Raw genomic sequence first — 15,783 nt, forward strand, 5'->3', positions numbered from 1 at the left:
TAGGGCTTAACAAGGAAGTGGCAACTATGGAACACAAACTGAGATCAGTAAACTAGTTCAGATATTCACGAGCAGACAGAAACTATCAGAAAGCAAAGGGACAGAGGAAGACTGATCTGAGGGAAGTAGCCATCAGGTGCCACAAGCTAGCCTTTCCTTATCTTCTAGCACTTTCTCTCACTTTCACCTCTTTGCCTTTGCTTCATCCTACCCTGAATTCACATAACACCTCATCGCTGTTCTTCGCTGTCTGAGAAGCACAGAGTCAAACAAAATGTGGTCTCATGATTGGTTTCATGTCACTCTCGGCCCATATCCCAACCTTATCCCAAAATACATAAAAATGAAGAAATCATTTCATCTTTCTCTTTATTCTCAAAATATAATAATATAAAAATCCAAAAGGAATAGGCTGTTCCCTGTATGGTCTCCAGTGCTCTGAGGAGGCAGAACTGAGCCCCGAGGAATGTGAGAGGATCATCTTGAGCCAGTAATGGTTACTGTGCTGAGTTTGAGGGTCCCAAACCAAATCCTTGGATGTGTGCTAGGGCTTGGGCTCGAGTTCTTGAAGAGGGATAGGAAGGAAATCATTTTAAGATGATAAACTGGCCAGAAGAGGGTTCAGCACCAGTAAGGTCTGGTGGGAGAAGCAGGGAAGCCGACCCTCCTTTCTGCCACCACCTAAGGCAGAGGCACGTGACTCCAGCAAGGGCTGAAGTAGGCAGCAGCTCCTCAGACCCCATAACGGAGAGGCCAACCCACTCCGGGGCTGGTTAATTGGTGTGCTCGGACAGTGGAATGCTAGCCATAAGAATGAAGACAAACTGTTCCAATTTCTTCGCAGCTTGCTTCCCGGCCTCTAGTACTTCCTCGTGATTGGCCTTCGTCTGGCTTTCATAATCCAAGATGACCTTGTTTGTGATGAGTGAGAAGCCAAAGACTCGAAGTCCACAGTGTCTTGCGACTATAACTTCTGGTACTGTGCTCATGCCTGATGTAGACAAAGAGGGAAACCAACAGTCAGAATCCCCAAATGGCCCCTAGCCTCACCTCTATTCATCACCTCATTGACAGTTCGACACTAAGAAAACATCCAAAGAAGCAGCTAAATTAGTGTCAAACTTAGGTTGTTCCATATTACCTAAAAGAGTTGGGCTTCAGGGAGCTTTACACATTTCTTATAAATATCACCATTACAATACTTTATTTCTATCTCTGCTTGTGATCATTTTAAAGTCAGTTCTAATGTCGCAATTCTATATTCCAGCCAGAGGTATAGAAGGTGCCTATGATATTTGTTAAAATAATCAAAAACAGTTATCACATAATGGACAGTTATCACATTAGCATTACACTGGTTAAAGTCCTTGGTGCTGGGTGGTGGGTTGAGGCTACAGTGCAAACCTCCCAATCACCTTTAAAGTCAGTTAATTCAATCTTCCCTTAAAGCAGACCCCTCCTTCAGTGTATCATCTAAATCTACATTCTTTTACTCTTTTCCAACCTATTTTACCAGGATCCTCTTTTCAAGCCTCCAAGTCAAGGGAGTTCCCTGGCAATCCAGTGGTTAAGACTCTGCACTTCCAATGCAGGGGCTGCAGATTCAGTCCCTGATTGGGGAACTAAGATCCCACATGCCATGCAGAGCAGCCAAAACAAAACAAAACAAAACAAAAAAGTTCCCCCAAATTACGAAGCCACCAGCCAAGTTCCCCTCCTCACCAACAGCATCCGCCCCTAGCTTGTGCAACAGGTGACACTCAGCCACAGTCTCATAGTTGGGGCCCGCCACCATCACGTAGGTGCCTTCCTGTAACTCTCTCTGCTCCCCCATTTGTTTCCAGGTACTGTGAGCTTTCTGCCTCATATCCCGGTCGTAGGCATCAGACATGGCAGGGAAACGAACTCCAAACCTAGAGCACAGGTTGGATTATCTCAGATTAATGGAATACAGCGAGCTCTCCCAAGCTGACCCATCTTAACAAAAAGAAGCAGGATAGATACCTTTCATCATTGGGGCCTCTGAGAGGGTTCTCACCGCTGAGACCAGGGAAGTTGATGTGATCACGGATCAGCATGATATCGCCAACCTCAAAGTTGGGGTTGAGCCCTCCAGCTGCATTGGTGACCACCAGGGTCTCCACACCCATTAGCCGGAAAACCCTCACTGGGAATGTCACCTTAGAAGGGAAAGATAAAAGATCAGAGAGTTTTCTTCAAAATTTTACCAATACACCCATGCAGATAAACATGACATACATCATGAAAGAAGAGAAAGGAGGGGACCAAGAATCTACCTTGCCTAAGCAGCTAGGTAGTAAAATAGAATAGAGAGCTCCATCTCCCTTCTTCCAGACCCAATCAGGCTTGTGCCCCTGCTTTACCTTCCAGAGCGGGTAGCCTTCATACATGTGGAACCTGCCCTGCATCACCACACAGGCTCTGCCATTCAAGATCCCAAACACCAGTCGACCAACATGACCTGGCACTGTATACAGAAAAGAGAAGGAAATGCATGGAATGATGCTTTCATGCAACACATATCCACTGAGCACCTACACTGGCCCAACTCACTGTGTTCAACATATGATGGTATAACTAACCAATAAAAAACATCATCCTCCCCACTCTCAGAAAGTTTAGGTCTGGTGGGGGTGTGTTCAGTTGCCTCAGTCATGTCCAGTTCTTTGTGACCCCATGAACTGTATAGCCCGCCAGGCTCCTCTGTCCATGGGACTCTCTAGGCAAGAATAATACTGGAGTAGGTTGCCATTCCCTTCTCCAGGGGATCTTCCCAACTTAGGGACTGAACCAGGGTCTCCTGTACTGCAGGCAGATTCTTTACTACTGAACCACCGGGGAAGCCACCGGTGGGGGAGACAGAAATTAATAGTAAATTTAGATACAAGTACACTCTGAGATTAGAGCCATGGGGGTAAAGATGTTCAATGTGAATGAATACACACCAGTTACCTTTTAAAGAAACTTTAAAAGAATGAGAAAGTCATATTGCAAGAGAATAAAAGAAATAAGTGGGTAATAGAATAGTGGGTAAAAATAGAGTAAGTGGGTAATAATGAATGCAGTGAGTGTTGTAATCATAGACCTCTTTTCCAAAACTTTCAAAACTCTCAAAATGCATATTCTTATGACCATAACTAAGCTATATGCTTCCTCACTCCTGAAAGGAAGCTCATGGTATAGTCTAGCTTTCTAAAAAGGCTATGAACAAGGAAAGGGGCCTACATTGGACCCTATACAAGTCTTTTTTGTGACTCCCAAAATAGTCCTATGAGAATACATGCCCTGTATGTGACAGGTAGGGGCGTGGGACTGCAAATATAACTCCTCACACAGACATAGTAACAATTATTACTATTTCTCTCATCTAACATTTCTCCTTTAAGGAACATGGCCAACCTATCCCTTAGGGCATGAACGGTCTGGGAGAAGAACCAAGACAAAGAGGGAGAGTTCAGGGGGTACTCAGAGATTGAGGAGCATATAAAAAAGTTACCTGTAATACAGCAGAGGTGATATAGTTAGGAAAGCCCAAATAGAGTATAAAAAATAAGTTGAAAAAAAAAAAGCTGACAAAGTTTAAAAAGTTTAATCCACTTTTCACTGAGTGCCGTGCCCTTGTCATTGGGGGTAGAGTGGCAGATGGAGCCAAAGTCATTTCCATCTCCCTTAGAAAACTTTGCACTCCCTTCTCTCTATTATTTCCTTCTCCAACCCCACTGCCACTCCCCGCTCTGGTCTCCTAGTCTTGTTCCAAAGGGAATGAAAAATATCTGTTAAGTCTTAACTCTCCAGGGAAAAGAGGAAGGAAAGTACAATCTGAAAAATTAATAATAAACCAACAGAAGTTGGTCCTGAGAAATTAATAAATAAACCAAATAAACTACCCTTGTCCTCGGCCAAGTAAACTTGGCCGTTTCTCACCTGACCCTCTTCTAAGCCTCAGCCTTGGCATGAGGAGCCTCCTCAATCAGGGATGGAACCCAGTCCCTGCAGTGAAGTGTGGAGTGTTAGCCACTGGACCTCCAGGGAAGTCTGGCCTTGGAGCTTCTGGCTGCTACTGAGATGCTAGATAGACTCTCCTCAAATCCCTCAGAGCTCCACTATGCAGAGGGGGCCCTTCTCCGCCCCCGACAAAGGTCAGTGTGAACCAAGTCTTGTGTATTCATATATTACCTGGGTATCTGTCTGCAAGAACATGGCAGTCGGTGTGTTCATTTGTTGGCATGTACCAGTGCGTGCCTTATGCTAGGCTTATTCTACAGCCTTATTCTAGGCTGTAGCTAGAGCTGGGGAGATTGAGATCAGCAGGAACACACAGGACAGGGTGAGCGTGGGGGTGTGGGCCTGACTTTGTCCCGGGAGGTTACAGGCACATCTTTTTCCACTTAGGATACAGACTGAAAGAAATGAGCGAGGTGTATGAGGATGTGGTGACCACGGTGTGTGGGGGGAAAGATGTCTAAGGGAAGTGTTGTAAAGCTTTAAGGAGCTGAGTCATTAAGGCATAGGAAATACGTCATCATACAGTAACAGTGACACACACACACACCCTGTCTGTTAAAATGTTTCTACTGGAGGAATTTCTTTCTAAAGTCATTCTGATTCTTGATGGGTTTTTTTCCCTCTCTCACAACAGTTGTTGCTAGTCAAATGCTATAGAGGAAACCCAGCACCATGGGTAGAAGTCCTCCCATCACAATTTCATCAGTACCCCTCAGTCCCGTCCCTCCTTCCCTTTGCCAGTACCTGTACTTTCGGGAAAGTTTGGTATTTCACTGTAGTCAAAGGTCTGGGCTTGAGTTAATCTTTTAATCAGACCTCCTAACCCAGAACCACAGATCACTGCCACTTGAGGTCGGTGTTCGGTGCGAGACAAGAGCCATTTTGCAGTGTCTTGATAATCTTCATATGTAAATCTAGGGGGAAAAAATGGAAAACCAAGGTGAGATTCACTCCCAACCCAAGGGTATCATAAAATAATAACCTTCACTGTAGAAAGGCTAGCAGGGGTACCAAGGTGACAGGTGATACAGAAGTTGGCCAAGGAGCTAGACCAAGCTACTGCACAAAGAAGCAAATCCAGGCCACAATTCTGGTTGTCAAGAGCTGGGGGACAGCTGACTGTATAAGTTTCTCAGCAGCAGCTTGTGAACACTACAGACTCTGGAGCCCACCTCTACAGATGGATCATTCTGGGGAGAGGCCCCAAAATCTACTTTTTACAAAAGTGACTCAGGTAATTTCCATCCAAAAACCAGGTTTCATAATTCTGGCCTAGAGGGAAGCAGAACTCTATCTGGATTATAGTCCCAATTTTGTCTTTTTAAGCAAGTAACTTGTGCTTCAAATTCTTTCCTCTAGGGTAAAGCAAGGAAATGTGATTGGCCTCACCTATTGTATTAGGCTCTGTTTGAAAATGAATTAAAAACTTGCCTACAAGCTCCAAAGACCTTTGAGTCCATAAAATCATGGTACAGGTTCACAGAACTTGAACCCCTCCCTCCCTTTTTAAACAACTCTTCCCCCTGCCTGTATTTTTCCTCCCTGCCTTCTCCCATCTTTCCTTTTCTTCATCAAGATCCAAGGTCCTTTGCCCTTCAGAGACCTAAAGACATAACCAGACATCCCCAAGAATCAACTGGGAATTTTTCTCACAATTCTAGTCCAGTTCTCTCATACCTATCTGGAAAAAACAAGGAGAAGAGAGGTGGGGAGACTGAGGTGTGACAGAGCTGAACACAACTAACTAACCAAACCTCCAGAGGAAACCTTTTTTTTTTTTTTTCCCCTCAAAAGTACTGCCTTGGAAACCAGAAGACAGACACTGGGCTACCCTCAGGCAAGTACCTGGACAAAGGACAGGGTGGGGGCAATAGAAATGGGGTCAAAGGATGATGGAGATGAGAGAAGCAGTGAGATGGTAAAAATTAAATATCATCCCCAAAGGTGCAAAGTAAAGTAAATAACCGTGAAGCCCTGGCCCATCAAGCACGTCGGAGCCACAGCTTACTGGACTTCCTCCTTAGCCTCAGTATCCCAAGAATGCCCGGAATCCCTGGGCACCCTAAAGACACTGTGATCCCTAATGCTGGGTAGGGATTTCAAGGACCAAAGCAGAAATAAAGGTTTTTAAAAGCAAGGGCGCGAGGGAGTGGGGGGTGGGGGGGTGGGGAGGTAAGGGTGGGGGAGGGGTGGCAGGGAATGGGAAGGATCTGTTGCTGTTTCATGAGTAAGAATTTCCTTTTCTTGGAGAGGCCATCCGCAACTTAATTGGACCTCCAACTTGGAGGAAGAGGTGTTCCCGAGGGACGAGGAGTACACTCTATCCTCTGAAGGACGAACTCTAGATACCGGCACCAAAAGTACCTCGCGGCTTTCCCTACACTCTCGAATCGGAATCTGTGACGAGCACATGGGTTGAGAAGACCTCTTCCCCATGTGTGGGTGGAGGAGCACGCTCTCTCTATACTCACATCTCAGTAAGTGCGTGAGCCAGCGCACGCACACACACACCGGCTCTTTTGGGGAGCAGTCCACGGTTTACTAACCTGTTCCCTTCCTGCTCTGGTGGCGCCACCCTGCTCGATTCCCGCGCGCGCCCCTGCCAGGGCCGGCCTCACCACCGCTCGGCTGCCTTGCCCCTGATACCGGGCTCCCAGCCAGGCCTCTGCATCTCTGGGGCACTCGTTCCCTCTCTTGGCCCTCCCGAGACCCAGGGTGCTGTGTTTTCAGGGCTCGAAGATAGCCATTTCCTCTCCCCAGGGGCTTCCTGGGTTCCCTGGGCCTGGTCCCCGCCTTACCCATTCTCCATGGTCCCGCAGACGCCCTCTCGATGAGTTTGCCCTTCTCCGTTCGTATCTGCTCCGTGGAGCTGAGCTGGCTTCGGTCACCGAGTGTTACCCACACAGTTAGCGCACTGTTTGCACCGCGCTGGCTCATTATATCCCCAGCGCCGGAGTCCCCAGCCAATGGCAAGCGAGTACGCAGCCGGCTTCGTCTCCATGGTGACCCGCCCAACTCAATAGCCCGGAGCAAGGCTGTAAATCTAATCTGAGTTCTTTCCAGCCGCAGTATCTTCCTCTAGCAGTACTTTACCTTAGGCGGAGGGGGGAGGGGAGGCGGGGCGGAGGGAGGTGGGAGCATCCCGTGTTGTGCCTCTGCACCCAGCCAGTACTTACAGCAAGTCGGGAGTCTACAGCACGGAAGTCTGTGCGGGAAGAGGGCTGGAAGTCCGGGAGCAGAGCCTCTAATCATCTGTCTGCAACCCCATTCCTGACGGTGTCTACAGCAAATCATGAGAGATTTGAAAAGAGGAAAATTTAAACCTTAGATCCTGCAAACTCAGAATAAAATTAAGTAGCCTCTGTCTGAATTCCTTCCTGAACAAAGGAAAAAGAGTCGATTCTACTTCCCTGGTGACTCAGATGGTAAAGAATCGGCCTGCAGTGCGAGAGACCTGGGTGCACTCCCTGGGTGGGAAGATCCCTGGAGAAGGGGGCAGCTACCCAGCCAGTATTCTGGCCTGGAGAATTCCGTGGACTCCTCAGTCCGTACACTGGAGAAGGGAATGGCAAACCACTTCAGTACTCTTGGCTTGAGAACCCCGTGAACATGTGACACTGAAAGACGAACTCCCCAGCTAGGGAGGTGCCCAATATACAGGGGACCTACCCTATATATAGTCTTTGTGACCCCATGGACTGTAGCCTACCAGGTTCCTCCGTCTATGGGACTCTCCAGGCAAGAATGCTGGAGTGGGTTGCCATTTCCTTCTCCAGGGGATCTTCCCGACCCAGGGATCAAACCCGGGTCTCCCGCATTGCAGACAGGTGCTTTAACCTCTGAGCCACCAGGAAAGCCCATATATAGTCCATGAGGTCACAAAGAGTAGAACAAGACAGCAAATTTCACTAGCATTAGACTGATGTGGAGGTTATAGGATTTGGAAAAAACATATAGCCCTACCATAGAGACTATAGGCTGCCTCAGGCCAAATTACAAGGAGGGAGCACAGCCCCACCCATCAGCAGAAAATTGGATTCAAAATTTATTGAACAAGGCCCTGCCCTTCAGAGCAAGACTCAGTTTTCCCCACAGCCAGTCCCTCCCATCAGGAAGCTTGCATAAGCCTTTTATTCTCATTCATCAGAGGGCAGACAGGATGAAAACCACAGTCACAGAAAACTAACCAAAATGATCACATGGATCACAGCCTTCTGTAACTCATTGAAACTATAAGCCAGGCAGTGTAGGACCACCCAAGACAGATGAGTCATGTCTGAAAAAATGTGGTCCATTGGAGAAGGCAATGGCAAACCACTTCAGCATTCTTGCCTTGAGAACTCCATGAATAGTATGAAAAGACAAAAAGATAAGACACTGAAAGATGAAGCCCCCCAGATTGGTAGATGTACAATACGCTGCTAGAGAAATAGAGAGGAGAAATACCTCCAGATAGAATGAAGAGGCTGAGCCAAAGCAGAAATGATGCCCAGTTGTGGATGTGTCTGGTGGTGAAAATAAAATTCAATGCTGTCAAGAACAATACTGCATAGGAACCTGGAATGTTAGGTCCATGAATCAAGGTAAATTGGAAGTGGTCAAAAAGGAGATGGCAAGAGTGAACATTAATCTTTTAGGAATCAGTGAACTAAAATGAATGAGAATGGATGAATTTAACTCGGAAGACCAATATATTCACTACTGTGGGCAAGACTCTCTTAGAAGAAATGAAGCAGTCCTCATAGTCAAAAAAAGAGTTTGAAAAAAAAAGAGTCTGAAATGCAATATTTGGGTGCAATCTCAAACATGACCAGAATGGTCTCAGTTCGTTTCCAAGGCAAACCATTCAATATCACAGTAATCCAAGTCTATGCCCCAAACACTAATGTTGAAGAAGCTGATGTTGACTAGTTCTATGAAGACCTATAAGACCTTTTAGAACTAACACCAAAAAAAGATGTTCTTTTCATCATAGGGGATTAGAAAGCAAAAGTAGGAAGTCAAAAGATACCTGGAGTAATGGGCAAGTTTGGCCTTGGAGTACAAAATGAAGCAGGGCAAAGGCTAACAGAGTTTTGACAAGAGAACGCCCTGGCCATAGCAAACACTGTCTTCCAACAACACAAGGAAATGACTCTACACGTGGACATCATCAGATGGCCAATATCAAAATCTGATTTTATTTGCAGCTGAAGTTGGAGAAGCTCTAAACAGCGAGCAAAAATAAGACCTGGAGCTGTCTGTGGCTCAGATCATCAGCTCCCTGTTGGAAAATCCAGGCTTAAATCGAAGACAGTAGGGAAAACCATTAGGCCATTCAGGTCTCACCTAAATCAAATCCCTTACGATTATACAGGGGAAATGACAAACAGATTCAAGGGATTAGATCTGATAGAAAGAGTATCTGAAGAACTATGGACAGAGGGTAACATTGTACAGGAGGCAGTGATCAAAACCATACCCAAAAAAGAAATACAACAAGGCAAAATGGTTGTCTGAGGAGGCCTTACAAATAGTTGAGAAGAGAAGTGAAAGGCAAAGGAGAAAAGGAAAGATATACTTATCTGAATGCAGAGTTCCAAAGAATAGCAAGGAGAGATAAGAAAGCCTTCTTAAGTGAGTGATGCAAAGAAACAGAGGAAAACAATAGAATAGGAAAGACTAGAGATACCAGGGGAACATTTCATGCAAAGATGGTCACAATAAACGACAGAAACGGTATGGACCTAAAAGAAGCAGAAGATAAGAAGAGATGGTAAGAATACACAGAAAAACTATACAAAAAAGATCTTAATGACCCAGATAACCATGATGTCAAGTCCGAAGTCAAGTGGGCCTCAGGAAGCATCACTATTAACAAAGTTAGTAGAGGTGATGGAATTCTAGCTTAGCTATTTCAAATCCTATAAGGTGATGCTGTGAAAGTGCTGCACTCAATATGCCAGCAAATTTGGAAAACTCAGCAGTGGCCACAGAACTGAAAAAGGTCAGTTTTCATTTTAATCCTAAAGAAGGGCAATGCCAAAGAATGTTTAAACTACCCCACAATTGCACTCATTTCACATGTTAGCAAGGTAATTCTCAAAATCCTTCAAGCCAGACTTCAACAATACGTGAACTGAGAACTTCCAGATGTACAAACTGGATTTAGTAAAGGCAAAGGAACCAGAGATCAAATTGCCAACATCCATTGGCTTGTAGAAAAAGCAAGAGAATTCCAGAAAAACATCTACTTCTGCTTCATTGACTACGCTAAAGCCTTTGACTGTGTGGATCATAGCAAATTGAGGAATATTCTTGAAGAGATGGCAATGCCAGACCACCTTACCAGAAACCTGTTTGTGGATGAAGAAGCAACAGTTAGAACCAGACATGAAACAACAGACTGGTTCAAATTTGGGAAAGGTGTATGTCAAGGCTGTATATTTCCACCCTGCTTATTTAACTTCTATGCAGAGTACATCATATGAAATACTGGGCTGGATGAAATGCAAGCTGGAATCAAGATTGCCTGAAGAAATATCAATAACTTCAGATATGCAGATGTCCCATCACTTTCCCATCATTAGATGGGAAAACAATGGAAACAGTGACAGACTATTTTCTTGGGCTCCAAAATCCCTGCAGCCAGTGAGTGCAACCATGAAATTAAAAGATGCTTGCTCTTTGGAAGAAAAACTATGACAAACCTAGACAGCCTGTTAAAAAGCAGAGACATCACTTTGCTGACAAAAGGTCTGTCTAGTCAAAGTTAGTTAAAGCTCCATATAGTCAAAGGCTACTGGTTTTTCCAGTAGTCATGTATGGGTGTAAGAGTTGGACCATAAAGAAGGCTGAGCTCCAAGAATTGATGCTTTTGAATTGTGGTGTTGGAGAAGACTCTTGAGAGTCCCTTGGACAGCAAGGAGATCGAACTAATCAATCCTAAAGGAAATCACCCCTGAATATTTTGGAAGGACTGACGCTGAAGCTAAAGCTCCAATGCTCAGCCACCTGATGGGAAGAGCCGACTCATTGGAAAAAAACCCTGACTCTGGGTAAGATTGAGGGTGGAAAGAGAAGGGGGCAACAGAGAATGAGATAGTTGGATTGTGTCTTCAGCTTAATGGACATGAGTTTGAGGAAACTCAGGGAGATAGTGAAGAACAGGGAAGCCTGGCATGCTGCAGTCCATGGTGTCGCAAAGAGTTGGACACACCTGAGCAACTGAACAACAACAATCAGGGGTCTAAATCTAGGTCCAGAGGAGGAGAAAAGTTTCTAGTGGTAAGAATTCCCAGATCCTCACAGGAGCATGCAGCAAATCCCCTTCTCCAGGTGTTTTCAACCAAATTCCTTATGGGTATTAAGCTTTGGGATTCAGTAATGAGAAATATTCCGATAATTGTGTATGGATGTGAGAGTTGGACCATAAAGAAAGCTGAGTGCCAAAGAGTTGATGCTTTTGAACTGTGTCGTTGGAGAAGATGCTTGACAGTCCCTTGGACTGCAAGGAGATCAAACCAGTCAATCTTAAAGGAAAGCAGTTCTGAATACTCATTGGAAGGACTGATGCTGAAGCTGAAACTCCAGTATTTTGGCCACCTGATGCGAAGAACTGATTCATTGGAAAAGACCCTGATACTGGGAAAGATTAAAGACAGGAGAAGGGGATGACTGAGGATGAGATGGTTGGATGGCATCACCGACTCAATGAACATGAGTTTAAGTAAACTCCAGGAGTTGTTGATGGACAGGGAAGCCTGGCATGCTGCAGTCCATGGGGTCACAAAGAGTTGGACATGACTGAGCAACTGAACTGAACTGAACTGAATGAGAAATAGGAATTTCCCCCATGTTCCCCAAATTATGTCATTTATAAAATATTTCCATACATTATTTACTCATTATTATGGATATATTTTTTAAAAGTTGTTGAATACAAAATAAATAATAGTATTTACAAAGAATTGTAGTCTGTAACAGATAGTCAATGCTGTAAACTGTCAGTGAACATTATTGGGTGGTATTCTAATAGCAAGCAAAATACAGCTCTCAGTCTATTTTGGTATATAAGGTTTATTGGAACACACACACACACACAGAAACACAATCACGCACAATTTCTGGATCCTTGACAGACAAAGGATCGGGACAGGGTGGGGAGCGGATGAGAAAATGACTGACAGTTTCTTGATTTACACAATAATTGATACAAGGAATTCAGATTAGAGAAGAACTCTTCCCCAAAATGAAAATTCTTGTAACAGAACTACTAAATATAACATCTTTGTAAGAATTCAGCTATTTTCTGCCCCTACTTTTATAAGTTTAACCAAATTCACATCAAATCACAAATCAATGGTCCTTACTTAGTTATTGGAATCCTCCACCTATTTCCACTCTCCTGAACGCAAACCTTTCCTTCTGGCCTTTTTACCCAACACCATGGCCCAAACCAATGTTTCCCAGCCCCATTTCTATCTCACTCAGGTAACAAAGACTTACTGAGCATCAACTATGTACTAGAACTGTTCTTGTGTTAGGGACATAAGAATAATGACAATATGGGTGCATATTCAGTTGTGGATGACTCTTTGCAACCCCATGGACTGCAGCCAGCCAAGATCTTCTGTCCATGGAATTTTCCAATATATATAAGAACAAAAATAACATATATAAAGAACTGAGTGCAGTGTCAAATGACTGATTTATTCTATCACTATTATTGATATCACTATTATTTTCCTTATTCATCCAATAATTTTAGCAAAGGTAACAAATGGATGGTCTAAAAGTAATGTTTCACCTTAGAAATGTGTGTACAATTGAGACATGGAAAGCATGATTTTGAATGATGGATAAGTTCACTCATGAGAAAAAAATCAGCCCAGGGATAATATCTATCAATATTCAATTGCTGAAGGGTTTTTGTGGTGTTTTTTTTTTTTTTTCTTTTAATTTTCTTGGTCATGCCACATGTCATGTGTGATCTTAGTTTACCAACTCATATCCCTTACGTTGGAAGCATGGAGTCCTAACCAGTGGACCACCAACGAAGTCTATGAAAGGTTTTTTAAATTTATTTTTTAAAATTTTATTTATTTATTTTTGGCTGCTCTGGGTCTTCATTGGTGCACATAGGCTTTCTCTACTTTTATGAGCAGGGATTACTCTTCCTTTTGATGTTCTGGCTTCTTGTTGCAGTGGCTTCTCTTATTGCAGAGCACACAGACTTAGTTGCTCCGTGGCATGTGGGATCTTCCCGGATAAGGGATCAAACCTGTGTCCCTTGCATTGGCAGGCAGATTCTTAACCACTAGACCATCAGAAAAGTAAAAAAATGTTCTTGTTAAACACCCCAAATCCAATTCAGTTTACTCAAAAGACAAGAACAGAACATAATTATATCTAAAAACACAAACTTAATCAATTATTATTATTTTTGCTGTGCCACTCAGCTTGTGGGATCCTAGCTTCTGACCGTAAATTGAACCAGGCCCTTGGCAGTGAAAGCATCAAGCCCTAACCACTGGACTGCCAGGGAATTCCCTTAATTAAGTTTGTTTTTTGTTTTGTTTTACTTTAATACTTTTTTATTTGGCTGCACCTGGTCTTAGTAGCGGTACTTGGGACCTTTGAGCTTTGTTGCGGCATGTAGGATCTTTAGTTGTGGTGTGTGGGATTTGTTCCCTGACCAGGGATTGAGCCCAGGCCCACTGCATTGGAAGTACAGAGTCTTAGCCACTGGCAACTGGGAAAGTTCCTTAATCAATTAATTTTAATGGTCTCTGTCTAAAGTAAGTGAAGATGATCTGCAATATATCTATAAAAGGAAAACTGGGGAACAAGACTCAATCTTCTGTAGTGTTTTTCCAGTGTCATTCAAGGAAGAGTCGGCAGTATATATAAACATTCTGGGCACCAAAGAAATGTGTGATTATATAAAAGGCAAGGACAATTTATCAGATTGCACCTTGGCCAAGGTCACATAACCTTCAGAACCACACAACATACTTTATTCTGATTTCAAGTACAGAAAGCTTCTATACACAATCATTTGGACCCTAACCTTTTTAATCTCAAATTCACCAATGGCCTAGTGAGAAGTTTCCCCTATGAGGCCCAGCAGGCCTCTTCAGAACACATTTTAGTAGTCTATCCACCAGAAGGTCCCAAGCCCCAGATCGCCTGAAACCCTACTTCAGTTCCCTTCCTACCCCTAAATTTGGTTGGTTAGCATCTCTCACTACTTTCCACAGGATTTTTTTTCCTCACAGGATTTTTACCTTTAAAGGGAACAGATTTAAACATTCTGTCTGTGTGTGTATTTGGGGTGCTAAGAACACTGGTATGCAGCTAATACTTAATGGTCCCATATGTGAAACATCTATTAAATGTCTCTTATTTCTCTTCAGGCCACCACAAGCCAAGTCTCCATACTCCATTTTGATCTGTTTTCAATATCCCAGTCCAGAGGTTTGCAATTTCTCAGTTAATAGGGCACTTAGGATCTCAGCAATTTTTTCACAGCACCTCTAGATAAAAGAAACACCTAAGAGTTTTGCTTGGTGCCTGACAACTTAGTAACCATTTGAAAAAAAAATACACATAAGTTAAAAGAAAATATTTTTTTTCTTAAATAAGCACAAATAGTTACTAATGGACTTTGTGTGCCTGTTGGGCCCTGCCCAACTTCTAAAACCTTGGAATCCAGCACTTTTACCCTCATTTCCTGTTTCATGCTGATTTTCACACAGTTCTTATTTTTTTTATCAAAGGGACCTCCTAAAGTCTGACTTTGCAAAGATATTTTATTATCAAAAGAAATGTAGCACAGTCCAATGTTCAAATTGTGAACTGCCTTGACCTAGCAGTTTGCATAGCACACGAGAGATATGTCAGATGTTGCTGTCTTTCCCTTCAATTTTTTAAATATCCCATGGTACCCCTGTGGATTTGCCCCTTGGCACAGAGTTTGAGAACAATGGCCCCAGGGCACTCCTTGCCACCTTGTTCCTAAATGTGTCCTGTAAATGAATGAACTCTAATCAAACTACCTGTGAATTCCATGGGATAAATTCCATCTCCACTCCTTACCTACCAGTTGTGTGAGCCAAGACAAGTAAAATCAATCTTGTTATGCCTCAGTTTTCTCACCTGTTAAATGGTGATAATAATGGCATTTATTCTCATTGCAAGGATTAAATAAAATGTCAGTTAAATGTTCAGATAAGTGCCTGGACTTACAGTAAGCACACAGAAAATATTGATTATTATTTTTTATTTCTCTAGACTATCTAAACATGAATTGGATCAGAACAAAAACTAGAGGTATGCCCAGCCCATTAGCAGTAACTCTAACTCTGCATTGTTTAAAAGAGGAGCCACTAGCTAAATGTGACTATTTAAATTTAATAAAATTGAAGGGCAAAATTAAGAAGATAAAAATTAGTTCTGAGTTATACTAAGCATATCCCAACTGCTCAAAAGCCACAAGTGGCTAGTGTCTACCACACTGCACAGCACAGAAATATTTCAATCATTACAGAAAATTCTATTGCATAACACTTTTCTTATCTTTTCTAGTTACTGCTACCCTGTAACCACATTTTAAAAAGCTAGAACTATGTTTTTGTATTTGTAAGGTTTGTATATGTATTTTGTATTTGTAAGGTTTTTCCTGTAGTCAGGACCCAAACGGTCATCAACTTTAGGGTGATTTTGGCTCATTACTCCCTTATTACCCCTTTTCTATCTTCTTGTCATGCCTCCTTC

The 15,783-nt window shown here is 43.3% G+C and overlaps 1 protein-coding gene across 1 annotated transcript; it reads right to left on the reverse strand.

The window, feature by feature from the left end:
- Nucleotides 1–352: 352 nt before the first annotated feature.
- Nucleotides 353–6,981, reverse strand: PNP (purine nucleoside phosphorylase). The gene is made up of 6 exons (XM_065940751.1): nucleotides 6,825–6,981; nucleotides 4,771–4,940; nucleotides 2,385–2,488; nucleotides 2,005–2,180; nucleotides 1,723–1,913; nucleotides 353–991 (listed from the first exon to the last, which is right to left on the reverse strand). Exons 1-6 carry the CDS (start codon nucleotides 6,833–6,835, stop codon nucleotides 774–776), a joined length of 870 nt encoding a protein of 289 aa, XP_065796823.1. The 5' UTR covers nucleotides 6,836–6,981; the 3' UTR covers nucleotides 353–773.
- Between the last annotated feature and the right edge of the window lie 8,802 nt (nucleotides 6,982–15,783).

Source organism: Muntiacus reevesi, chromosome 7, assembly GCF_963930625.1.
Source record: "Muntiacus reevesi chromosome 7, mMunRee1.1, whole genome shotgun sequence".
Lineage (NCBI taxonomy): Eukaryota > Metazoa > Chordata > Mammalia > Artiodactyla > Cervidae > Muntiacus > Muntiacus reevesi.

Coding starts and splice junctions, on each gene's coding strand:
- PNP (XM_065940751.1), bottom strand. Junction 1,914..2,004: donor AGAGGCCCCAATGATGAAAG/GTATCTATCCTG, acceptor CCTGTGCTCTAG/GTTTGGAGTTCGTTTCCCTG. Junction 992..1,722: donor GCTAGGGGCGGATGCTGTTG/GTGAGGAGGGGA, acceptor TGTCTACATCAG/GCATGAGCACAGTACCAGAA.